Source organism: Bufo bufo, chromosome 1 (genome assembly GCF_905171765.1).
Source record: "Bufo bufo chromosome 1, aBufBuf1.1, whole genome shotgun sequence".
NCBI lineage: Eukaryota > Metazoa > Chordata > Amphibia > Anura > Bufonidae > Bufo > Bufo bufo.
This window is the reverse complement of record NC_053389.1, coordinates 719838641-719861075: the sequence shown is the minus strand read 5'-3', so window position 1 is coordinate 719861075 and position 22435 is coordinate 719838641. Positions and strand designations below refer to the sequence as shown.

At 45.1% G+C, this 22435-nt stretch overlaps 1 protein-coding gene across 1 annotated transcript in view; it reads right to left on the bottom strand.

Annotated features, from left to right (window-relative positions):
- MAP2K5 (mitogen-activated protein kinase kinase 5) overlaps window positions 1–22435 on the bottom strand; it is a 147753-nt gene that overhangs the window by 47507 nt on the left and 77811 nt on the right. The window contains exons 12-16 of the mRNA XM_040414314.1: window positions 21025–21086; window positions 16977–17025; window positions 11978–12051; window positions 8432–8482; window positions 3658–3729 (exon numbers count right to left, since the gene is read on the bottom strand). Coding sequence (XP_040270248.1) covers window positions 3658–3729; window positions 8432–8482; window positions 11978–12051; window positions 16977–17025; window positions 21025–21086 — 308 coding nt within the window. The remainder of the gene's footprint in view (window positions 1–3657; window positions 3730–8431; window positions 8483–11977; window positions 12052–16976; window positions 17026–21024; window positions 21087–22435) is intronic.

Sequence of the window (22435 nt, the reverse complement as noted above, 5' to 3'; positions counted from 1 at the left end):
CAGTGTAAAGGGACCTTTAATGTTTTTTTCAGGCTAGGTTCACATCTGCCTTCAGAAATTCAACAAGCTTTTCCGGCAGAGCAGCAGCCTGCTGGCATTGACTGTATCCGGCATAACCAGATAATGCACCAGATCCCCATCGCTTCCAAATCACTACAGCCAAGGGAGAATTGCTGGAATCATTCAATCGCTGGAGATAAAATTGCTGCAGACAAGGGAGCAGCTAGCTATTCTTTTTAACTGCTACAGGCAGGGCCGTCTATAATATAGATTGGACCCTTTTTTCAGCCATTTCTCGTCTCTTAGTTTACTACTTTTCCATCATCCTCCCATCTTCTGGACAAATCATCCTACCACCCCCAATACTGTGCCGCTGTGCTCCCCAATACTATACTGCAGAAACAGATAAACCCCCTGATAATAGTAGTACCATGCAGATAGTGCCCTTCAATAATTATTGGCACACAGTGCCCTAAAATAATTGCGCCCAGCAAATAGTGCCCCTGACACTAATAGTGTAAACATAACATCCCCAAAAATAATTGTGGTAAGCGGATACTGTGCCAAGGTTCCCCCACAGCTCCCAAAAGTCCCACCAATAGGAATAATTCTCTGCTAGAGCACACATGGTAGTAATAGTGCTCCTACAGTGCCCCCAACCTGTCCCCACTGTGCCCCAGAAGTAATAATGCTCCCATAGTGCCCATACTAGTAATCATGTTCCCTATAGACTCCCAGTAGTAATAAAGCCCATCAAAATGCTCCCCAGTAGTAATAATTCTCCTTATAATGTGCCAGTGCAAAAAATACCCCCTTTTAATGCCCCCAGTTGAGCTAATGTCCCCATAGCGCCCCCATAATATGCCAGTATAAAATACCACTATATAGTGCCCCCAGTAAATGCCCCCATAGTGCTCCTCTCCCCCTTCTTCCTAGTGCCCCCATAATGTACCAGTATAAAATGCCCCATATATAGTGCCCCAATAGATGCCCTCAGTGTCCCCCATAATTTGCAAGTATAAAATACCCCTTCTTAGTGCCCCCCATAGATGAGCACATAGTACTCCTCTCTCCCCTTCCCCATAGTACCCACCATAATGTGCCCCAGTATAAAATGCCCCTATACAGAGCCCCCCATATAAAATACCCCTTCTTTGTGGCCTCAGTAGAAGCCCCCATAATGTTTCTCTCCCCCCTTCTCCCATAAAAATACCCCTTCTTTGTGGCCTTAGTAGATGCCCCCATAGTTCCTCCAATAATGTGCCAGTAAGAAGTGCCCCCATACTGCCACCCAATAATGTGCCAGTAAAAAGTGCCACTAATAATGTGACAGTAAGTGCCCCCATAGATGCCCCCACAGTGCCCCCCAATAATGTGCCAGTAAGATTTCCCCCCCATAGATGCCCCCCAATAATGTGCTAAGTGCCCCCATAGATGCCCCCCAATCATGTGCCAGTAACAAGCACTCCCATAGATGCCCCCCCAATCATGTGCCAGTAACAAGAATCCCCATAGATGCCCCCAATCATGGGCCAGTAACAAGTACCCCATAGATGCCCCCCAATCATGTGCCAGTAACAAGTACCCCCATAGATGCCCCCCAATCATGTGCCAGTAACAAGTACCCCCATAGATGCCCCCCCAATCATGTGCCAGTAACAAGTGCCCCCATAGATGCCCCCCAATCATGTGCCAGTAAGTAGTACCAAATAATAAAATAAACACTTATACTTACCTCCATCAGGCTGGCAGCAATACGATGCAGGCCTTTTCCGGCCAGTGTCCCGCGCTGTACGGCTCAGGTGGCGCAATGACATCATCGCGCCGCTTGCACCGGCCTCTGATAGGCTGCAGGCCTAGTGCGTGCAGCCTATCAGAGGAAAGGGGAAGGGAGACGCCTCTCCCTCCCCCGCCGCAGCACATCTATCTGTTTCGCTGTACTGAGGACGGCGATACAGATGACTATGGAGATGAGCGCTTCAGGAAGCGCTCATCTCCCTGTGCCCTGCCGCCGCCCCCCACTTGTCACCAGGGCTACGCCGCCTGGGGGCATCGGCCTCACTTTGCCTAATTGGCGGTGCGACCCTGCTACCGCCCCCTGGAATTTTGCTCCCGGGGCAACAGCCCCCCCCCCCCCCCGGCCCCCACGCTACGCCATTGGCCAGTGAGGCTCAAGAGGCAGCTGCCTTGGGCCCCCTAAAAGCAACTGGGCCTGGCAGCACCTGCCAGGCCGCAGGGGGCAGTCAGTCATGTACACAGTTCTTTTAGTATATTCTAACCTGAAGCGTCCCCATCACCATGGGAACGCCTCTGTGTTAGAATATACTGTCGGATCTGAGTTTCGCAATCTAACTCAAATCCGATGGTATATTCTAACATAGAGGCGTTCCCATGGTGATGGGGACGCTTCAAGTTGAAATATACCATCGGATTGGAGAAAACTCCGATCCGATGGTTTAAAAGGGACTCCTGACTTTACATTGAAAGTCAATGGGGGACGGATCAGTTTGCAATTGCACCATATTGTGTCAACGTCAAACGGATCCGTCCCCATTGACTTGCATTGCAATTCAGGACGGATCCGTTTGGCTCCGCACGGCCAGGCGGACACCAAAATGACATTTTTTTCATGTCCGTGGATCACGGACCTACGGGCCCCGTTTTTGCGGACCTTAAAAAAAAACGGTCGTGTGCATGAGGCCTTAGGCTGGATTCAATTTCTTTGTGGCATTTTCTTTTTTTTTTTACATTAGTCATGGGATAACCCCTTTAAGCTATATTTTGAGGTAGGTATTGGGTTATAGGGGTTGTCTAATCACAGACAGCCCTTTTAATACGAGGGCCACCAAGATGATCAGCTGATCACTGCAGATTCAGCTTCTTTAACCCCTGGAACACAACTGAAGTTGCCATTTGCTGCTAATATTTTATCTTTTCATGTAATAAACATATACCTTGTTGGTGGTTCTCCCATTTGTCTCAAAGAAAATGGACCAAATTGGGGTGACCCCCTCTATAATGTTCATATATTCCCCAACACAGCATAGGGGTAGGAGTTTAATAACTGTACCCTATATACTGGACACGTCATTCAACGGGTTCCCTGCTGTGAGTAGAACAAATTGCACTCCTTATAAAGCCCAATGTCGTCAGTATCATGGAATGCAGCAGCCCCAAGTTCTTCTGTGCAGCTCGCTGTCCTGTAATCACTTGTACCTGTCCCAGACTCATCAGTGCTCCAAGCATGCGGTGATTGTGGAGGGCTGAGGCCTGGATACCGGGACACACTGCACGACCGTGCGCCAATCCACATAAATTGTATTCCTGTGCTTGACTTCTGATTATTTAAAATGTCACCTTTATACTGTGTTAATGATGCGCCTGGCTCCCATAGGGAACCAAGCTGTATATAAATGGACTTATTATTATAACCATCACTGTCAGTGCTCGGGGGATCGGCTTCAAAATACGTGAAATTATTAAATCTATAACAAACTGGAACACTGTCCATTCCCTCCACAGGACGTGCCTTCCATTTATAAAATCGGTACTACTCTCATACTGGGAAGAGCTATAAAACAGCAATGAAAATACAATACCCCGCACATTAAACTGTGTCCAAACACATATATATCTATATGCACATGGCGTTCTCACCTCCATAAAGGAGATTCCCAAGCTCCAAACATCAGAGTGAATTCCATATTGTTCTCCAGCAATCCGCTCCGGCTAGAGGGAGGAGGAAAAAAAAACAAAATAATGAACTTAATCTGTAGAGTAAAAGAACAATCCAGATAGGCAATGTTATAATGGACATCAATAATACAGCCACATATCACATAACTGTAAGGCTACACTCACACGACCGTATCCGTTTTGCGGTATCAAACCGCGGATCCAGAAAATACAGATACCTTCCATGTGCAAGGCCGCATTTTCCTCAGTCCCTGTCAAAGCAATGGCTATTCTTTTCCGCAAAACGGACAAGAATAGTTGTCCAGTATTTTCATACTGATGGCCTATTATCAGTATAGGCCGGGGGTAGGCAACCTCTGGCCCTCCAGGTGTTGTGAAACTACAACTCCCAGCATGCATAAATGCTCTGCTCTTCTCAGAACTCTCATAGAAATGAATGAAGCATGCAGAGAATTGTAGTTTCACAACAGCTGGAGTGCCGAAGATTGCTGACCCCTGGTATAGGCTATCAACATCATATAGGTAGGGGACGACGCCCCCAGCAGCCCCGCCTTATCAACATCATATAGGTAGGGGACGACGCCCCCAGCAGCCCCGCCTTATCAACATCATATAGGTAGGGGACGACGCCCCCAGCAGCCCCGCCTTATCAACATCATATAGGTAGGGGACGACGCCCCCAGCAGCCCCGCCTTATCAACATCATATAGGTAGGGGACGACGCCCCCAGCAGCCCCGCCCTATCAACATCATATAGGTAGGGGACGACGCCCCCAGCAGCCCCGCCTTATCAACATCATATAGGTAGGGGACGACGCCCCCAGCAGCCCCGCCGATCAGTTCTCTCCGAGTTGCTCGGTCCACAGTGTAGTGGGGGGAGCTGGTTCTTCAGCGCTGCTCCGGCACCAGGCTAGTTCCAAACAAGTGATCAGCGGGATGCAGGGTGTCAGAACCCCGCCGATAGGATAATGATGAGCATTTCTGGATAGGTGACAACACCAAGTGCTGACATATTGGTAGTCCACTTGGTAACTTTGTTATTGCCTTAAAGGAAATATGTCACTATCTGATTTTATCTGCCAGTTTAAACCAAATAATATCACATCTCCTTTTTATCTAATCTGTTTTTATTTTCTGACACAATGGACAGGAGGGGATCTCATTGACTTCTATGGGAGAGTTTTCTAGGCATGTTCTGTGACCTGTGCAGAGGTCATTGTACAAGGGAAGACTAGATAAGCTCTGACAATCACCTATTGTGAATGGTGGATCCAGTCTTATCTGTACACAGAGGTGATATCATTACAGGCAGGATTAGAATGCGGTAACTGCAGTAAAGTGATCAGTACAGACCAAGAAGTGGGGCCAATTATTCGGGTACTTTCACACTAGCGTTTTTCTGATCAGTTTTATCCCCATGCATTCTGAATGGAGAGAAATCCATTCAGGATGTCTTCAGTTCAGTCACTGAACGGCGTTTCGGACTTAGGAAATACCTCAGCATGCTGCGGTATTATCTCCGTCCAAAATTCCGGATCAGTTGCCAGAATGCTGGATCTGGCATTAATTTACATTGAAATGCATTAGTGCCGGATCCGGCATTAAAAATACCACAATGCCGGATCCGTCCTTCCGGTCTGCACAGGCGCAAAATGTGGTAAAAATGTGAAGAAAATATATAACGGATCCTTTTCTCCGGATGACATCCAGAGAGATGAATTCGTTCTTGCAATGCATTTGTAAGACGGATCTGCATCCGTAATCCGTCTACAAATGCTGTCTGTTTGCATGCAGATTGCTGTGTTGCGGGAGGCTTGTCAAAGCGCAACACAGCGCGAAACAGCTGTAGCCTATCCATTCACCTGTGTTCTGTCTGCCTCCACTATGTGTACCAAGAAATAAACTGCAAACAGCAGCTTTGTGACCAGTGTCGAGTGCCGCGGTGCTTTCTTTCTTGTGGACATATATGAATGTTTTATTTATATAAATGTGGAATAAACACTGTGGATTGTACTGTGAGCTAGCCATATGTCTGGGTATATTTATTAGAAATCGTGACCAGTGGAAAAACTGCAGGATCTTTGGTTTTAGTTTAAATATAAAAAGCGATGTGGAAAATGAAAAATAACCATCAAAAATTATTTAAAAATGTTAAACATAAAAAAGTGATTTAAACAGCTCAGGCAAACAGCTCAGGCAAGATGGCCGCCCCCATAATCATCTTCAGGAAATAGAATAAAAAAAATCTATAATCAGAAAATAAAAACAGATTAGAAAAAAAGGATACGTGCTGCTATCTGATTTTAACTTGCAGATAACATTTTTGGCGACACATTTCCTGTAATGTAGGGTATGCCACAACGTCTTCTGCCGCCCATGTAATAATACTGTATATACACAATTAAAACCGTTCTCTTTCTTACGCCTATGAATGGTGGTCAAGGTCTGGGTTCATTGTGAGTCCCTTTCTTTGTGTCAAGGTCAGAAGAGTGTAAGAGTGCAGAGAGGAGCACTCTCCCAAGACACCGATTCGTGCTGCGCGCTTAATGCACCTGGCTGCCTGACACCTTCTCTCGCAGCCTCATAACCCCGGGGCCTCCATACAAGGAGACAAACTCCGAAATTAGTGCCAGCCGAGTGTGTTTATCCAGGTCAGTGCTTGTGAGAGCGAGGAACAGTAAATAAGAGTCACAACCTGAATCTCCCAGCCTTCCCTTTTGCTGGCTCTGGCCTGGGATTTGTGGAGGGTTCTTACTCACAACCTTGGTTTGGTACCTGGAAAAATCTAAGCTTTTTACTCCATCAGTAATAAAGGGACACTAAGCAGAGAAATGGCGAAATCAAAAAGGCGAACGTGCCTATTTATAAGAATTAAGCTCTGGAAACGAATGGTCTTGCAGAAATCTGATGTAGGTTCATCTGCATTCAGTCATCCCCAACCGCCATCTTTAGCTGGGGACTGACTAAGGGTTTGAGCTTAGCTGGACGTTCAGAGTCTGCATTCCTGGTAGCACTGGAGGGGGGAGAAGGAGCCTTCAGGTACACATATATTAAAGAGGTTCGCTGGGATTATCATATTAATAACTTCTCCTAAGGATAGGTATTCAATAGAAGATTGTCTGGGGTCCGACTCCCAGGACCCCCACCAATCAGCTGTTTGAGGTGAGCGCCGCAGCCTCCTCACTGCTTACCAAGCACAGCGCCTTCCATTTGATAGCGGTTGTGCTTGGTACTGCAGCTCAGCCCATTCACCAAGGCTATCAATGAATGTGGCATCGCATGGCCTAGGAAGAGACCTAAGCACTCACAGGGCGCAGAGGCCTCCTCAGAGAGTTGATCGGCAAGGGTCCTGGTAGTCAGCTCCCCGTTCATCTCATATTGATGACCTATCCTGAGAGTAGGTCATCAGTATGACAATCCCGGAGAACCCCTTTAAAGGTGTATCTTATTTTATATCCTTTGGATCAAGGGACAGGAGAACATCAAGGCAAGGAGTGATGGCATGTTTCATTATGAGACATGAAAAATATCCAAAACTGAAGGGGTTTTCCACCATCAACAACATTTATCATTTATCCACAGGATAGGTGATAAATCTATGATCGCTGAGGGTCTGACCACTGGGGACCTCAGGCAAAAAAGAACAGGGGTGCCCCTTTGTGAATGCTGTGGCTCTGCACATGAGCGACCACCGCTCCATTCAAATCTATGGGATTGTCAAATACAGGCTCGGCAATCTCTGCCAGTGCTATAGAAGTAAACAGACTGGTGGTCATGCACCACTGCACTATTTAACTCCGAGAACTCCATTAGCGTTATCACTGGGGGGTCCAAATGGTCAGATCTACAGCGATCATTTATTACCTGTGGATGGGCGACAAATATTGTCAATGGGAAACCCCTAATATAGTTAATGTGCCTCCTTTTTAAAGGGAGGTGTTATCAGAGATTGATAGCATTCTCTGTATGAGGGTGCATTCACATGTGTACCCCCTCCATCGAGGTGCAGAGTCACTGACTTCAATGGGCCCCCGATCCATATGTTGCAGTCAAAGATAGTATGATAGGACATGTCCTATCTTTTGTAGCGCAGCCGCACGGACCGAGAAGGACATGGTAGGTCTTGTCATACATGACGACCATGTCCTATCTTTGCCCGCAACATATGGATCGCATACAAATTGAAGTCAGTGGGTCCGCACTGCGACGGGGGGTGGGGGTCTGAGGGCACACGTCTTAAATTAGAAAAAGCAGAGACAAAATGTGTAAATGACAAGTTTTACTGAATTTTTCCCCAGGTCCTCTATAAATGTAGGCTACTGACTAAACATCTAGAGAACATGGATGGATATGTCCTGTCCGTTAATCCCCTTTCCAATCAGTAGATGGATGTCCCCTTCATTTGCCAATCAGTACAATACCCACCTGGGATCTCCTTTCATGTCATCAAAAGGACCCTCAATTTAATTACTGTCCCACTAAGTACGTGGCTTAGATCTGGCACATTTAACCTCTTATGGGACACAGGTGCGCTATGTGCTGGGCAGATTAACCACCCTATACAAGCGACACGGTCGATCTAGGAAATCCAGGACAATCCCACATTTCTAGCTGACTTTACAATCCGAGTCTATGATACAATTTCACAGAGATATTGAACCAGCGGTGCCAAGGGCACACGTGCGGGCTGCAAGGAAAGAAGAAGTGACCCCCAATAAAAGTACGTCCAACTTACCGCCATATAAGCGTTTGTGCCCACATAGGTCTTGGCGATAGAATTCACCAACTAGAACAGAAAGGGAATGATGGTGTTAAACCGACAACGGCATAAAACGGACAATTATTTCTCATTTAATCCACCCATCAAACAAAAGGAGAAGGAAATAGAGTGATGACATAAAAGACAAAATAAAAAATATATAGAGTGCTTTTATCTGCAGGCATTAAACAGAACGTGATTACACTTATTGCTTCCACTCCCACATGTAAACCAAGCGATTGGCAGTGGTGCTGAAGCTCCCATTTAGACAAAGCCCTGGCCTGCGGTACGTATCAGCATTCTGGGAGCCATAATGGACAAAGCATCATTTACAAGAACATACACAAGTGCTTACGACGCCAAGATGAGATCTACAACCGTTATTTACAAATGTGGCATTTACTTTACCTGCTACCATTTCTGTACAGAAATTTGGGTAAAGGAGAAGTCGGAGGAATGGAATATTATAATGTCTAATCATAGCCTGAAGCGATCATAAGGGAAACGGAGATGTGTGAGTAGAATGACGCACCAGACAATACCATATGCAAAATGACTTGAAAAGCACTGTCTGCTTTAATAAGGTATAAAGAGGTAAAAGAAAGGGTGGTCTAAATAGTCAGCACATAGAGGGGTGATCTCACTCTGGAGGACCATACCCACCTGTAGCCTGGGTCGCCCATCACTGAGTGGCAGATACCCTGATATCAGCAGTCACTTCTCTGCTACTGTAAAGTGGGGTCCGAAAACTTACTGTAAAATGTGGCAGCGCGTATCGGAGAAGAGTCAGACTTGTTCATAAGCTTCTGATTGACAGGTTTCTTCTATGGAAAGGCTGCTCACTAAAGGGGTTTTCCAAGTTTTAACTGATGACCTATGATCCTCTGGATAGGTAGTCAGTAGCTGATCGTGGGGGTCTGAGACCTGGGACTCCCGCCGATCAGCGGTTTGAGAAGGCACCAGCGCTCGCAGTAGTGCCACGGCCTTCTCTCAGCTCATCAAGCACAGTGCTGTACACTGTATAGTGGCCGTCCTCGGTATTGCAGCTCAGCCCCATTCACTTGTGCCTAGGCCATGTGACTGATAGACGTGACTTTCCTAGGGAAAGCTGTGAGAAGGCCACGCCGCTACTGCAAGTACCAATTCTTTCTCAAACTGCTGATCAGCCCCAGGTGTTGGACCCCCATTGATCAGATACTGATGACCTATCCAGAGGATAGGTCATCGTTTAAAATATCTTGGCAAACCCCTTTAAGAGCAGCATAAAGTGGATGACAGGTTCCCTTTAACTTTTCAAAATGCACTGTGTGATGCCGATTTTTGGTGCTGGCAAACTGGGCAATTGCCCCCCCCCCCAACCCACAAGGAGCAAACTAAAACCAACCAGTGTTATTTAGCGAGGTATGGTAGTATTATTGAGAATTGAAACGCAATGTTATGTGGTAACTACGTGACAGTATTTTATGGGCGCTGTATGGCTGTATTCCTTATCCTGAAATTATTAGAAAATATTACTAAAATGTTAAGCAGTGGGCTACTATCCTTCTGTCCCAAGGCTTCATTTTCTCATGTGCAGGTCTAGAAGTGCAAGGGCACAACAGTGCCACTAAAGGGTGTATTACACCAGCCGATTTTTCGGCAGATGATCGCTAACAAGTGTTCGTGGTAACGCTCGTTAGCGGTCATCTGCAGTCTAATACTGCAGTCGATTGCAATCCAAATCTTTAAAATAAATCGTTGCAGGCGGCAGATCGTGGTGACTAATCACGATCTGCTGCCGGCAAAAAATGATTTAGTATAGGGAAAAGCGATGGTATAACGATCGCCCCTCCCTATACTGAGGAGGAGATCGCTGCATGTAACAGCAGCGCTCTCCTCCGCTAGCGAGCAGGCGACTGCTGGAAAGGAACGCTTCTTTCCCGACAACTGCCTGTTAAATCGGGCTGTCTAATAAATCCTTGACACTCTACATAAAAGTGAACGATACCCATTTTTTGCAGAAGTGTTGCTGTAACTTTTTCATCTTTCAGTTTTCCATGAAATATTCACAGACTACCTGCTATCATTGCGTTTCAATTCACCTGCATTTTTATGCTTTTTTTTTTTTTTTCTAACAAGTCAGATGAGGAAAATGGGGAAAACAATCCTTAACTGCATTGTGAACGGTACATTTTATTCATTACTGGGTGAAAACATGTAAAAAACACATGGACCTACTCTAAGCTTAGACTACAACCACTTTCATACATGTGCGGAAAGTCATCGTCCATCACCGACTTGCAAAGTGGTTCCCCTAGAACAGTTTAGACTAACCATGATTTGATAGTGGCCGGTGCTCTTGGTCACTATCCCCTATGGACACTATTGATCTCCGACCACTCTTTGTGCTGTCACAGCTGATGACTATATTTTTCCCCCAATATTAAAAGGGATGGAATAGATGATGGGGTAGTTTGAAATTATGGTCTACATTCTTTGAGGAATCCGGGGGTCTGATCTCATGAATTTCTACAGGTGTTATCTGTCATAGGACCCGTGAGGCTACATATTTAGGCAGATTTGCCTTTTAAGGCTACATGCACACGACCGTATGCGTTTTACGGTCCGCAAATTGCGGATCCGCAAAAAAAAAAAAAAAAAGATGACATCCGTATACCATCTGTTTTTTTTTTTTTTGCGGATCCATTGTAATAATCCCTAAAACTTGCAAGAATAGGACATGTTATATTTTTATTTTTTTGCGGGGCTACGGAACGGACATACTGATGCGGGCTACGGAACGGACATACTGATGCGGATAGCACACTGTGAAATTAATGGGTCCGCAATAAAAAAAAAACGGAACACACACGGAAACAAACAACGTTCGTGTGCATGTAGCCTAACTCTGTAATTCCTAAATGTCAGCCAGTAGCGATGCACAAAGAGGAGTCAGAATGCTCCAAAGCGACTACAAATACACAATGTGCAGAAGACAAGACAGAGACTGCTAGAAGCACACAATACCGCAGCCTGTATGAGTGAGGCTGGCAGTGCAGCAGGTGGGGCCAAACAGAATAGCTACCGGCCCCCTGAGTCCTCTGGTCTCTAGCCGAGTAAGGGGGGAGTGAAGGGGCCTATTCAAAGTGACATGACAGCAAGGTCAGGGGTCAACCTGATGGGTGCTCTCTGGGGAGGTTTAGAGATGGAAATTAATTACAATTTGGGAGGAGGGTCTTGCCCAGACCTCACCGTCTTTGTTTGCTCAACATTCATTTTTATTAATTATTATTATTTTTGATAACAGTCTCCCCTGGAAGCCTCCCCCCCCACCTCATTCTTTTGTGTGGACAGAACCGATCTTCTCCTAACTCCCCAGAACGCATATTAATGAGGCCGCAATCCCATTAGTAATTACCACATCATCTGTTACCCACTTTAACCCCTCACCCGCCGGAGAGACCCGCCATGTCCAGTGGCATATGAAACCAGGTGGGCACTAAGTGACGAGATGAAGCCGGGCGGATGTCTCAGGTCACTTACCTGTATACTAACTCCAAAGTCACATAGCTTCACTTGGCCACGTGTGTTTACCAGCATATTGGATGGTTTCACATCTAAAATGCAGAATGGATGTTTTATGAGTGACTACATTAAATAAAATAGACTTCTGTTCTTAAGAGTAACCCTATCTAAACTAATAATGACACGTACACCTATGTAGACAATATAAAGCTGGCCGTACACATTACTTTCAGATCAGCGCAGCAATTTCAGGGCTAGTCTAGACCATCAAAGTCGGATAGGAGCAGGTCCTACAGGTGGGACGAGCACCTATCTCCGGAATAAGTGAATGCGTGGCCACCCTCCCCTGTGGGACTTCCAGAAATAGCCAAACAGTGAAAAAAGAGCAAGCCATGTGTGCGCCCCCGGTGTGGGACCAGCACCTCTCTGACATTGGTGGCATATCCTAACAATATGCTATAAATGTCTGACATGGGAATACCCCTTTAAAGCAGTTTTATTTGAGCTCTATACGGTATTACATGGGCTGTATGTATGTGGCAGTACCATTGTGTGACAATGTATCGAAAATGTGAACCTTCGTAAAGGGAGTCTGTCACCAACCTGACCGGTTTTAAACTGACCACATAGTTCAGTAGGACACAGACATGACACAGATGTTACCTTTAGGTAGATTTAGATGAACCAATAATTGTCCAGATTATCGGGAACGACTCGTTCCAGATAATCTGGCCATCTAAATGTGCCGCCAATCACCCAAAGAATGAGCAAAACGCTCATTTATCGGGTGATCCTGTTGTTCATGCAGGCACCACCAATCATAGTTTCTGGGCAGCGGATCGTGTGGTCTAAACGGCGATCTGCTGCTCAGAAACCATGAATCTGTATGAGGAAGAGTGATCGCCATAGCCAGTGAAGGAGATCGCTGCATGTGAATGTGCAGTCTCCTTCACTGAACAAGCAGCCGACTGACTGTCAGGAAGGAACAATTCATTCCCGACAATCGGTGCCTCCATCAGCCCGTCTAAACCTGCCTTTTTTTTAGTTTTTCAGATCCTCCAAATCGCCAGAAAAGTAATTTTTATCATATGCTAATGAGCCATGGCCTGATTTGCGCCTAACTCTGCCCCTTAGTGTTCTCTGGCCAGCCCTGTGTCTGTGTGGCATCATATTTCCCTGTAGCCCCTTCGCACATCACCACCAGGCCTGGGCTTGCGTGGTGCTCTGCCCACAGTGGGCAGAGGGACTGAGATATGCAGTGCGTATGCTCATCCGTGGCTACCTGTATGTAAAAGAGTGAGCAAGCATTATCACCTATCCTTTTAGTCTTGCCACCAGAACCCTTGGCTTGTAGGCCGGTGGTCAGGGGACCCCCATTCTCCAGATAAGTGGTTCCAGATAGTCAAAGATATGACACGTGTGTCAAGTTTTAAACATGACTCTGCCACCTACTTGCTAACGTCGCAGCCTTGTTGGGACATGATGGCCATCCACTACTCCATCCACGGTTGCACGGCACTCATGAGTACTGGTTAGGTGTGGCCGAATAATAGGTTTATGCACAACTGCAAGCCTCTGGAAGATCCTACACCTTGAGGTTCACGGTACTTCAGATGTACCAGCAGCTTCAAATACCTGTTTGCAGCTTTGTAATGGCATTTTAGCAGCTGCTCTCTTAAACGGATAAATTTGTCTGGCAGAAACCTTCCTCATTATCCCTTTATCTGCATAAACACGTCTGTGCTCTGAATCAGCCACAAATCTCTTCACAGTACGATGATCACGCTTAAGTTTTCATGAAATATCTAATGTTTTCATACCATGTCCAAGGCATTGCACTATTTGTCGCTTTTAGTCAGCAGAGAGACCCTTTTTCTTTCCCATATTGCTTGAAGCCTGTGGCCTGTTTAAAGGAGTTCTCCGGGAAATAAGAAAATGAAAATACTTAAAGGGGTTGTCCGGGTTCAGAGCTGAACCCGGACATACCCATATTTTCACTCAGGCAGCCCCCCCCTGATGTGAGCATCTCATGCTCTGATGCGCTCCCTTGCCCTGTGCGATCGCGCAGGGCAAGGGCTCTTTTGTTTACAATAACACACTGCCGGGCGGAGGCTTCCATCTGGCAGTGTGTTCGGTGACGTCACCGGCTCAGATGGGCGTGCTTTAGCGCTGCCCTAGCCGTTTTACTGGCTAAGGCAGCGCTAAAAACCGCCCATCAGTCCCGGTGAAGTTCCTGGCAGCCCCATGGAGAGCCCAGTTAGTCACCGGAGTTCCTGAAAATGCCTTTGCCCTGCACGATTTAGCGCAGGGCAAAGGAGAGCATCGGAGCATGAACTGCTCCGATGCTCAAGTCAAGGGGGCTGCCTGGGTGAAGATGGAGGTATGTCCGGGTTCAGCTCTGAACCGAGAAAACCCCTTTAAATATTACTTCATTATAAATATATTCCCAAATACCTTTCATTAGTTATAATGGCTCGTTTTGTCAGGGAAGCAGTCATTAGGAAAAATAAAATGGCCGCCATCCTACTAGTCCACACAAAACCTGTCCTAATCACACAGGAGGACAAGTTAAAGAGCTGCACCATCTTCCTCTCTTATTATTCAGGGATTATGATCCTGAATACAGTTTAATATGATCTTCCGATGAATCTCTGTAGGAATGGCGTTCATTAGGAGATATGAAGTACAGAGAGGATAGTGGGGGTGTAGATAATGAGCAGCAGCTCTTGTATGCAATCTCCATTATCACAGCCTCACATTACCAGAATCTGTCTTGTTCGTCCTCTCTGTACTTCAGCTGAATCTCTGTAGGAATGGAGTTCATGAGGAGAAATGAAGATCTTATCATCTGTATTCAGGATCATAATCCTAGACAAGAAGAGCAGAGAGGAGGACGAGGCAGCTCTTTAGCTCAGAGCTGTGAAGTAACTTGTCCTCCTGTGTGATTAGGACAGGTTTGTGTGCACTAATAGGATGGCGGCCATTTTATTTCTCCTAATTTCTCCCTAGACCAAATTAATCATTACAACTAATGAAAGGTATTTGGGAATATATTTATACTAAAGTAATATTTAAAGTATTTTTATTTTCTTAATTCCCGGAGAACCCTTTTAAGGGTCCATTCGCACGTCCGCAAAATGGGTCCGCATCCGTTCCAGAATTTTGCGGAATGGGTGCTGACCCATTCATTTTCAATGGAGCCGCAAAAGATGCGGACAGCACATCGTGTGCTGTCCGCATCCGCACTTCCATTCCGCGGCCCCGCAAAAAATAGAACAAGTCCTATTCTTGTCCGCAGCCACGGACAACAAAAGGCATTTCTATCATAATGCCGGCCATGTGCGGTTCAAAAAATGCGGAACGCACATGGCCGGTGTCCGTGTTTGCAGACCGCAAAACAGTTGTGGACATGTGTATGGACCCTAATAATGTGGAACGTCCTTTTTAAGTAGTTTTCCTTTAATTGGGCTCAACTGGCAATCTAATTATCAAAGGTGTTTGAGATTGGATCACTGAAATCAAAGAGCCCTGAGACTCAATACCATCCATGGGTTTAATTGAAAAACAAAAAATTACATCTTTATGACACTTAAATCCAGTTTGCATAATAATTTGGCACGCGGTGTAAGAAAATTGCTTTTACGGCAGCCACATGGTCCATAGAAACAATGGACTGGAGGGGACCTTATTGACTTCTATGGGAGAGTTTTCTAGCCATGATCAGTGACCTGTGCAGGGTGGGAATATATAATTTTGACATTCACCTATTGTGAATGGAGGATCATGTGTTATCTATACACAAAGGTGATATCATTATAGGCAGGATTAGAATGACAGATAAGCAGATAACTGCAGTAAAGTGATCTGTACAGACCAAGAAGCGGCGCCTATTATTAGGCTTAGTGACCAGAGCGAAAACTGCAGGATTTTATGGTTCTTGTTTAAATATAGATATTGACACGGAAAATTAAAAATAACATCACCCAAAAATTCTTTGAAAATCTATTAAACATAAAAACGTGATTTCTTATGACACATTTCCTTTAATGAGAACGGTTTTCAAACGTGCATGAGACCATTTTAATTATTATAAATGAACAGTAAGATATTTCATTGTTCTTCATTACTAGTTTTGATGCTATTTAAGGAGCAATTATCATCACGAATGTTCATAATTGCTCAGAACTTAAGGATAATTGCTTCCTTAACCTGGAACCTAGAGAATGATTACTTGAATATAACAGCACGTTATTCTATGGCTAAACCCCATGTAGTAGTACAACTGCTATATGGTATGACACATTACAGTAATTAAATCTCGTTACAGAGAAGACACTACTTATAGGTACGTAGCATTGCCATAAAGACTTCATGCAAACGTCTGGTTGGAACACGATTTCAGCGAAGCGGTGATCTATGTCAGTAATGTCACGCGGAGACCTGTTCCCCTCCCTGACCAGAACTTTTGACTATGGTAAACGGACACCGCAGATTGACCTGCAATTCCCACTACATACCCTATACCAGTGATGGTGAACCTTTTACAGACCGAGTGCCCAAACTGCATCGCAAAACCCACTTATTTATCGCAAAGTGCCAACACGGCAATTTAACCTTAATACAAATATAGTATATCTTCCATGTACGTAATCATTTAGCTATAGCCTGCCTACATTCAGTGCGCTGCCTGCGCTGTTCATAGTGCGCCCTGCGTTGATAAATGTAAAAAACGCCTAAGGCATATTGGTACACCATAGACTTTTTTCCAGGGTGTGGGTGCCCACAGAGAGGGCTCTGAGTGCCACCTCTGGCACCGTGCCATAGGTTCGCCACCACTGCCCTATACGTTTGTCTACATATCCATATCATCTCAGGATGCCATTATTGATGTATTTGTATAAAGGTAACACCCGGGAAGCCTTCCCTTTTCCAGGAGTAGCCGTGACCCCCCCCCAGTCAACCACGGCCATAAATAATAGATTCTATACAGTGAAATGAAAGGGGAGAGGATGCTCACCTCTGTGTAAAATCTTTAAGCTCCAGAGGTAGGTCAGTCCTTTCAACACCTGGAGAAAGTGCAGGCTATTAATATTAATATTATAAAGCATTTGATAAAAGTGTAATTACAGAACGGCAGGATAAAGAGAAGACACATCATCCAGTGGTTAGCGCAATAATCTGGCGGCCCGTCATTAATAACACGCTAACATTTCCAGAAATGATCACTGAATCGTTCACGTAAATGTCATTTCTGATTTTGTGAACAATGGGGGGCACTTGTCATTCTCTGTACGACAGAAACCTGGGGTCAAAAAGTTGCAAAAAGTCGTGTAAAACCTTGTGAGTTTTTTTTTTTTTTAGACTTGTTTGCCACTTTTGTAAAATGCTAGGAATCCAATGCTTGACATATACACCAGCTCACTTCTGGAGCACGGACCTTCAGAAATGTGGGAAAATTCCGAATCGCCATTTTCCTGTGCACCTCAGCGGCAGTGTTGGCTTTCATACGACACAGACTTTCATAGAATTACTGGTGGGAAATACCAGCCGGTGGCAAAGGCAGAGGCAACATTTTTGAAACCCTGTATAGCAAATAGTGGGCGCAAAAAAAACGGCATTCCCTAATAAACAGATGTTTTCCTCCGATAGGGTTTATTCACACTTTGCAGTATTCTAGTGTTTATTCTTACGGCAATTTTACAAAAATCGCAGCAAAATCCAAGATATGAGCACAACGTGTGAATAAACCCTTGGCCTCTGTTCACATCACATTTGAACCTTCCCTCATACAGACATAAGTCGGGAGTATTCCCTGGTGTTACCACCAACGTATACCACAGAGTCCACTGCACATTTCTATACAGTAAGAATAAAGAATGGTATGCCGACAAATACCACCATGATGGAGGCCACAAGGACAGGGTAAATGAGGTCCTATGAAAACTAGAATGTGTGAATAACAACCTCATCCTTAAAGGGGATTGTGCAGGATTTTGATATTGAGGGCCTTTACCCAGGGTAGATCATCCATATCTGACCAGTGGGGGTCGGACTACCACTGGTGGGCTGGTGGGCTGGTGGGCACTGACGCCTCCTCTCAGCTCACCAAGCACAGGGCAGTGCTTGGAATCACTTGAATAGTACTGAGCTCTGCCGAGGTCATGTGACCGATGACTGTGACGTTACATGGCCTAGGAAGAGGCCGAAGCACCAGTTAATCAGTGGGGGTGACCCTGTGCATAGGTCATTAATATCAAAATCTCAGACAACCCCTTTCAATAAGTGGATGGTGCACAATCACGCAATCTGTGCATTCAGGTTTATAGAGAGTCTGTCACCATGTTTCTGGACTATTATCTACAGTATAACAACCAAATGCCTAGTACTGTGGATAATGAGTCCAGATGAGTCTGGACTGCTGAGCTTACACTTATGAGCCCTCTCCTATCTATGCACGACTTCAGCAGTCCGGACAATGTAACAGGGGGCAGTAAGAAAATACTGAGCTATACTCATTATCTGCAGTACTAATTACGTAATACTGCAGAGAATAGTCCAGAACAATGGTGACAGACTCTCTAGAAACTTGAATGCACAGATTGCGTGATCCTGCACCATCTACACATTTAACCCCTTCACGCATTGTCACGTACATGTATGTGAGGGAATGCAGCTTCTTACGTGATGTGAGCTGCACCCGCCCGATCTGCAGCACCTGCTGCATCTGCCAGCATTGCTGTATTTGGTGATGCCGGCGGATTAACCCTTTCACATGCCGCAGTCATCGCTGACTGCGGCATGTGCAGGGTTTACAGAGGGAGGGGGGGCTCCCTCTGACTCCATCGGCCGCCCGTGCTGCGCTGACAGGGGGCGATGGTTGCCATGGCAGGCCCGATGCCTTCCACAGGCATCGAAACCTGCCAGCTACGGAAACCCAGGAGATCCACAGGAGAACCCTGAGGGCTGGGTCTCCTAGGAAACTGTCAGCGTCTTACTGCGTAAGACGCTGACAGTTTAATTCAATTGAAACAGGGATCAAACCCTGAAAAGGTGAAGTCCCACAGTGGGACAAATATAAAAAGTGAAGAAGTTATTTTTTTAGAAATAAAATAGTGTTTAAAAATAAATAAATAAAAAACAGACATACTAGGTATTGCTGCGTCCGTAACGACGTGCTCTATAAAAATGTCACATATTCTACCACCTCAGGTGAACACCGTAAAAAAATTAAAATAAAAACTGAGCAAAAATGCAATTTTTTGTCACCTTTCATCACAAAGTGTAATATCAAGCGATCAAAAAGTCATATGCAACCCAAAATAGTACCAATCAAGCCGTCATCTCTTCCTGCTTCAGAAAATGAAGATGCTAAAACATTATTTTTGTTTTCAAAATTGCTTTATGTAAAACTGAAACAACAAAAAAAAAAATACATATATTTGGTATTGTCGCGTCTGTATCAACCTGCTCTATAAAACCAACACATGATCTATCCTGTCAGGAGAACTCCGTAAAAAACAAAGAAATAAAAACATTTTTTGTTTACCTTGCCTCACAAAAGCGTAAAATCGAGCAATCAGAAATCATATGTACCCCAAAATAGTACCATTAAACTGTCACCTCATCCTGTGGTTTACAAAATGAGGCCACTTTTTGGGAGTTTCTACTCTAGAGGTGCATAAGGGGGTCTTCAAATGTGACATGGCAACTTAAAATTATCCTAGTGGAATCTGCCCTCCAAAACCCATATGGCGCTCCTTTCCCTCTGCACCCTGCCGTGTACAGATACAGCAGTTTATGACCACATATGGGGTGTTTCTGTAAACTGCAGAATCAGGGTAATAAATATTGAGTTTTCTTTATACCCTGCTCAGAAGCCCCAAGCAGATGGGCCCGACACACATTTAATCAAAAATGTGCGCAAAGAGCTTCCATTTTTCCATTTATAGTAGGTATAATACCACCTTAATTTAGAATGATTCCTATTTATCAGCTCTATTGTTTGTATGTGTAAAGTTGTGCAGCATTTTATTATCAACTATATTGTACTTCATGTTAGTGGTAAATTTGAGTCAATACGTTTCACCTTCATTTATAAAACAAATTTTGAAAAATTCTAAATTTTTGAAATTTGAATAGTTGTTACTGTACATTCGCCTTATGTCTACTTCATGTTGGCATCATTTTGTAAACGTCCTAAAAAAATAAAATGACGTTTACAAAATAAAGTAAAAGTATTCCAGAGTTATTACCACATAAAGTGAAACATGTCAGATTTGCAAAATGTGGCTTGGTCCTTATGGTGAAAACGGGCTTGGTCTTGAAGGGGTTAAAGGAGTTGTCTGAGATTGTGATATTAATGACCTACCCACAGGGAACATCTTTTGGAAGAAGTGGCACCATAGCAGTATCATGAAGCAAAGCAGCTCCTATGTCATGCTCTCCCTAGAAGTTACACTTCATTTTTCCGCTTTTAAAAAGAAAAGGACATTTGGCTTTAGTACTTGGGGTACTTTCACACTAGCGTTTTTCTTTTCCGGCTCTATACTGGAAAATAACTGATCAGTTTTATCCCCATGCATTCTGAATGGAGAGCAATCCGTTCAGGATGTCTTCAGTTCAGTCGTTTTGACTGATCAGGCAAAAGATAAAACCGTAGCATGCTACGGTTTTATCTCCGGCAAAAAAACCTGAAGATTTGCCTGAATGCCAGATCCGGCATTTTCCCCCATAGGAATGTATTAGTGCCGGATCCAGCATTCAAAATACCGGAATGCCGGATCCGCCCTTCCGGCCTGCGCATGCGCAGACCGGTAAAAATGTGAAAAAAGATACAAGACGGATCCGTCTGTCCGCATGACAAGCGGAGAGACTGATCCGTTCTTGCAATGCATTTGTGAGACAGATCCGCATCCGGATGCGTCTCACAAATGCTTTCAGTCACATCCAGATTGGCGGATCCGGCGGGCAGTTCCGACGACTTAACTGCTTGCCGGATCACACTGCCGCAAGTGTGAAAATAGCCTTAGTAGAGAATACGTAGCTTTACATAAATGAGAACTCACAGCAACAGAAATCCTTCCTAGAACTTGTTCTGGAATCTTTCTGTATACATCTAGGGATCCACCTGTGTAACAAAGAAGGAAAACGTATCTTCAGACACATAGGACATTGTTTTTTGCTACTATTCACAGGTAGCTGAGAGATAATGGTGTCATATGTTCCATGGCTATTTCATACTAATACATCCAAGACTACACTGGGTCCACAGTCCCGTTTCTGCATTTCGGTGAAGCAGGTGAGACCGACTCCCAGGTAGATCTAGAGAGCATGCGCCTCTCATTCAGTCATTATTCAGATTTATTTAGCTACTATCCTGAAGGTGTTCTTCTACCAGAAAATCCTATTGACCAGAACAAAACAGTTACAGCTCCTTTAGGCGAGGTTCACACAAGTGTTAAAAGCTTCCGGCAGGCTGTTCCAGCAGAGAAACAGCCGGCTGGAGTTCATCGTATCTGGCATAGCTACATGAGGCCAGAGCACCTCCAGGCTCCATCGAATACAATGCGACCCAGCGGGAATCCGACCTGTTTCCAGCATTAGTGTTGGGATTCGGCAAGACAAAATATGGTAAACCGCCTATAAGCTACTAATGCCGGAAACAGGCTGAATCTCATTCTAGTCAATGTGCTTCTGCGGGGAAAGGTAGTATCCGGCTATGCTGGATATGATGACTTCTAGCAGGCTGTTCCTCTGCTGAAATAGACTGCTGAGGGATTTTAACAATAGTGTGAAACTAGCCTTACATTGGGGGTGCACAGCCTTCCAGGTCCAAGGGCATGTTGTCAAACTGTAGGACTCCCATGGAGTGGAATAAAACCAAAACAAGTATCCCCATCCGAGACATATGAAGCATATCAAGAGTGGACGTTACAGATGTCTCATAGGTGGAGGTGGAACCCCTACCCAACAGGAGAGTGCTGGGCACTGCGAGGTGGCCTCATGTGACTCCGCTGTAGTTCATATATGCATTTCACAACTCCCAGAAATCAGTGGAGAGAGCTACATGTGGTTGGCCACCGCTCCACCTCGTCCTCTCCTCTCTGTCCTAAATGTCTGACAAATGATATTCCTTTCATCTGGGTAAAACTGATGAATTCGCTTATGCCTAGAGTACGGCATGCCAGAGGTAATTAACGAGAATGCAGGTTATGGTCTACACTAGGTATAACAACCTACCCAGTGTCTAGATTGCTCTTTTAAAGAGTACCTGTCTACCCTACTATGAACCTTGCGGGGTGCGCCACCGACTCCAGGGAGATGAGTCCGATGAGACTTGTGGCTCCCTCCCCCTTCCGCCTCCTGCCTAGGACTGGCAGGTTTCTTTCTTATGCATATCATGAGAAACCTGCCAGCCGTGGGCAGAAGGCGCGGAGGGCAGGGCCACGACTCTCACTGGACTCCTCTCATTTGCAG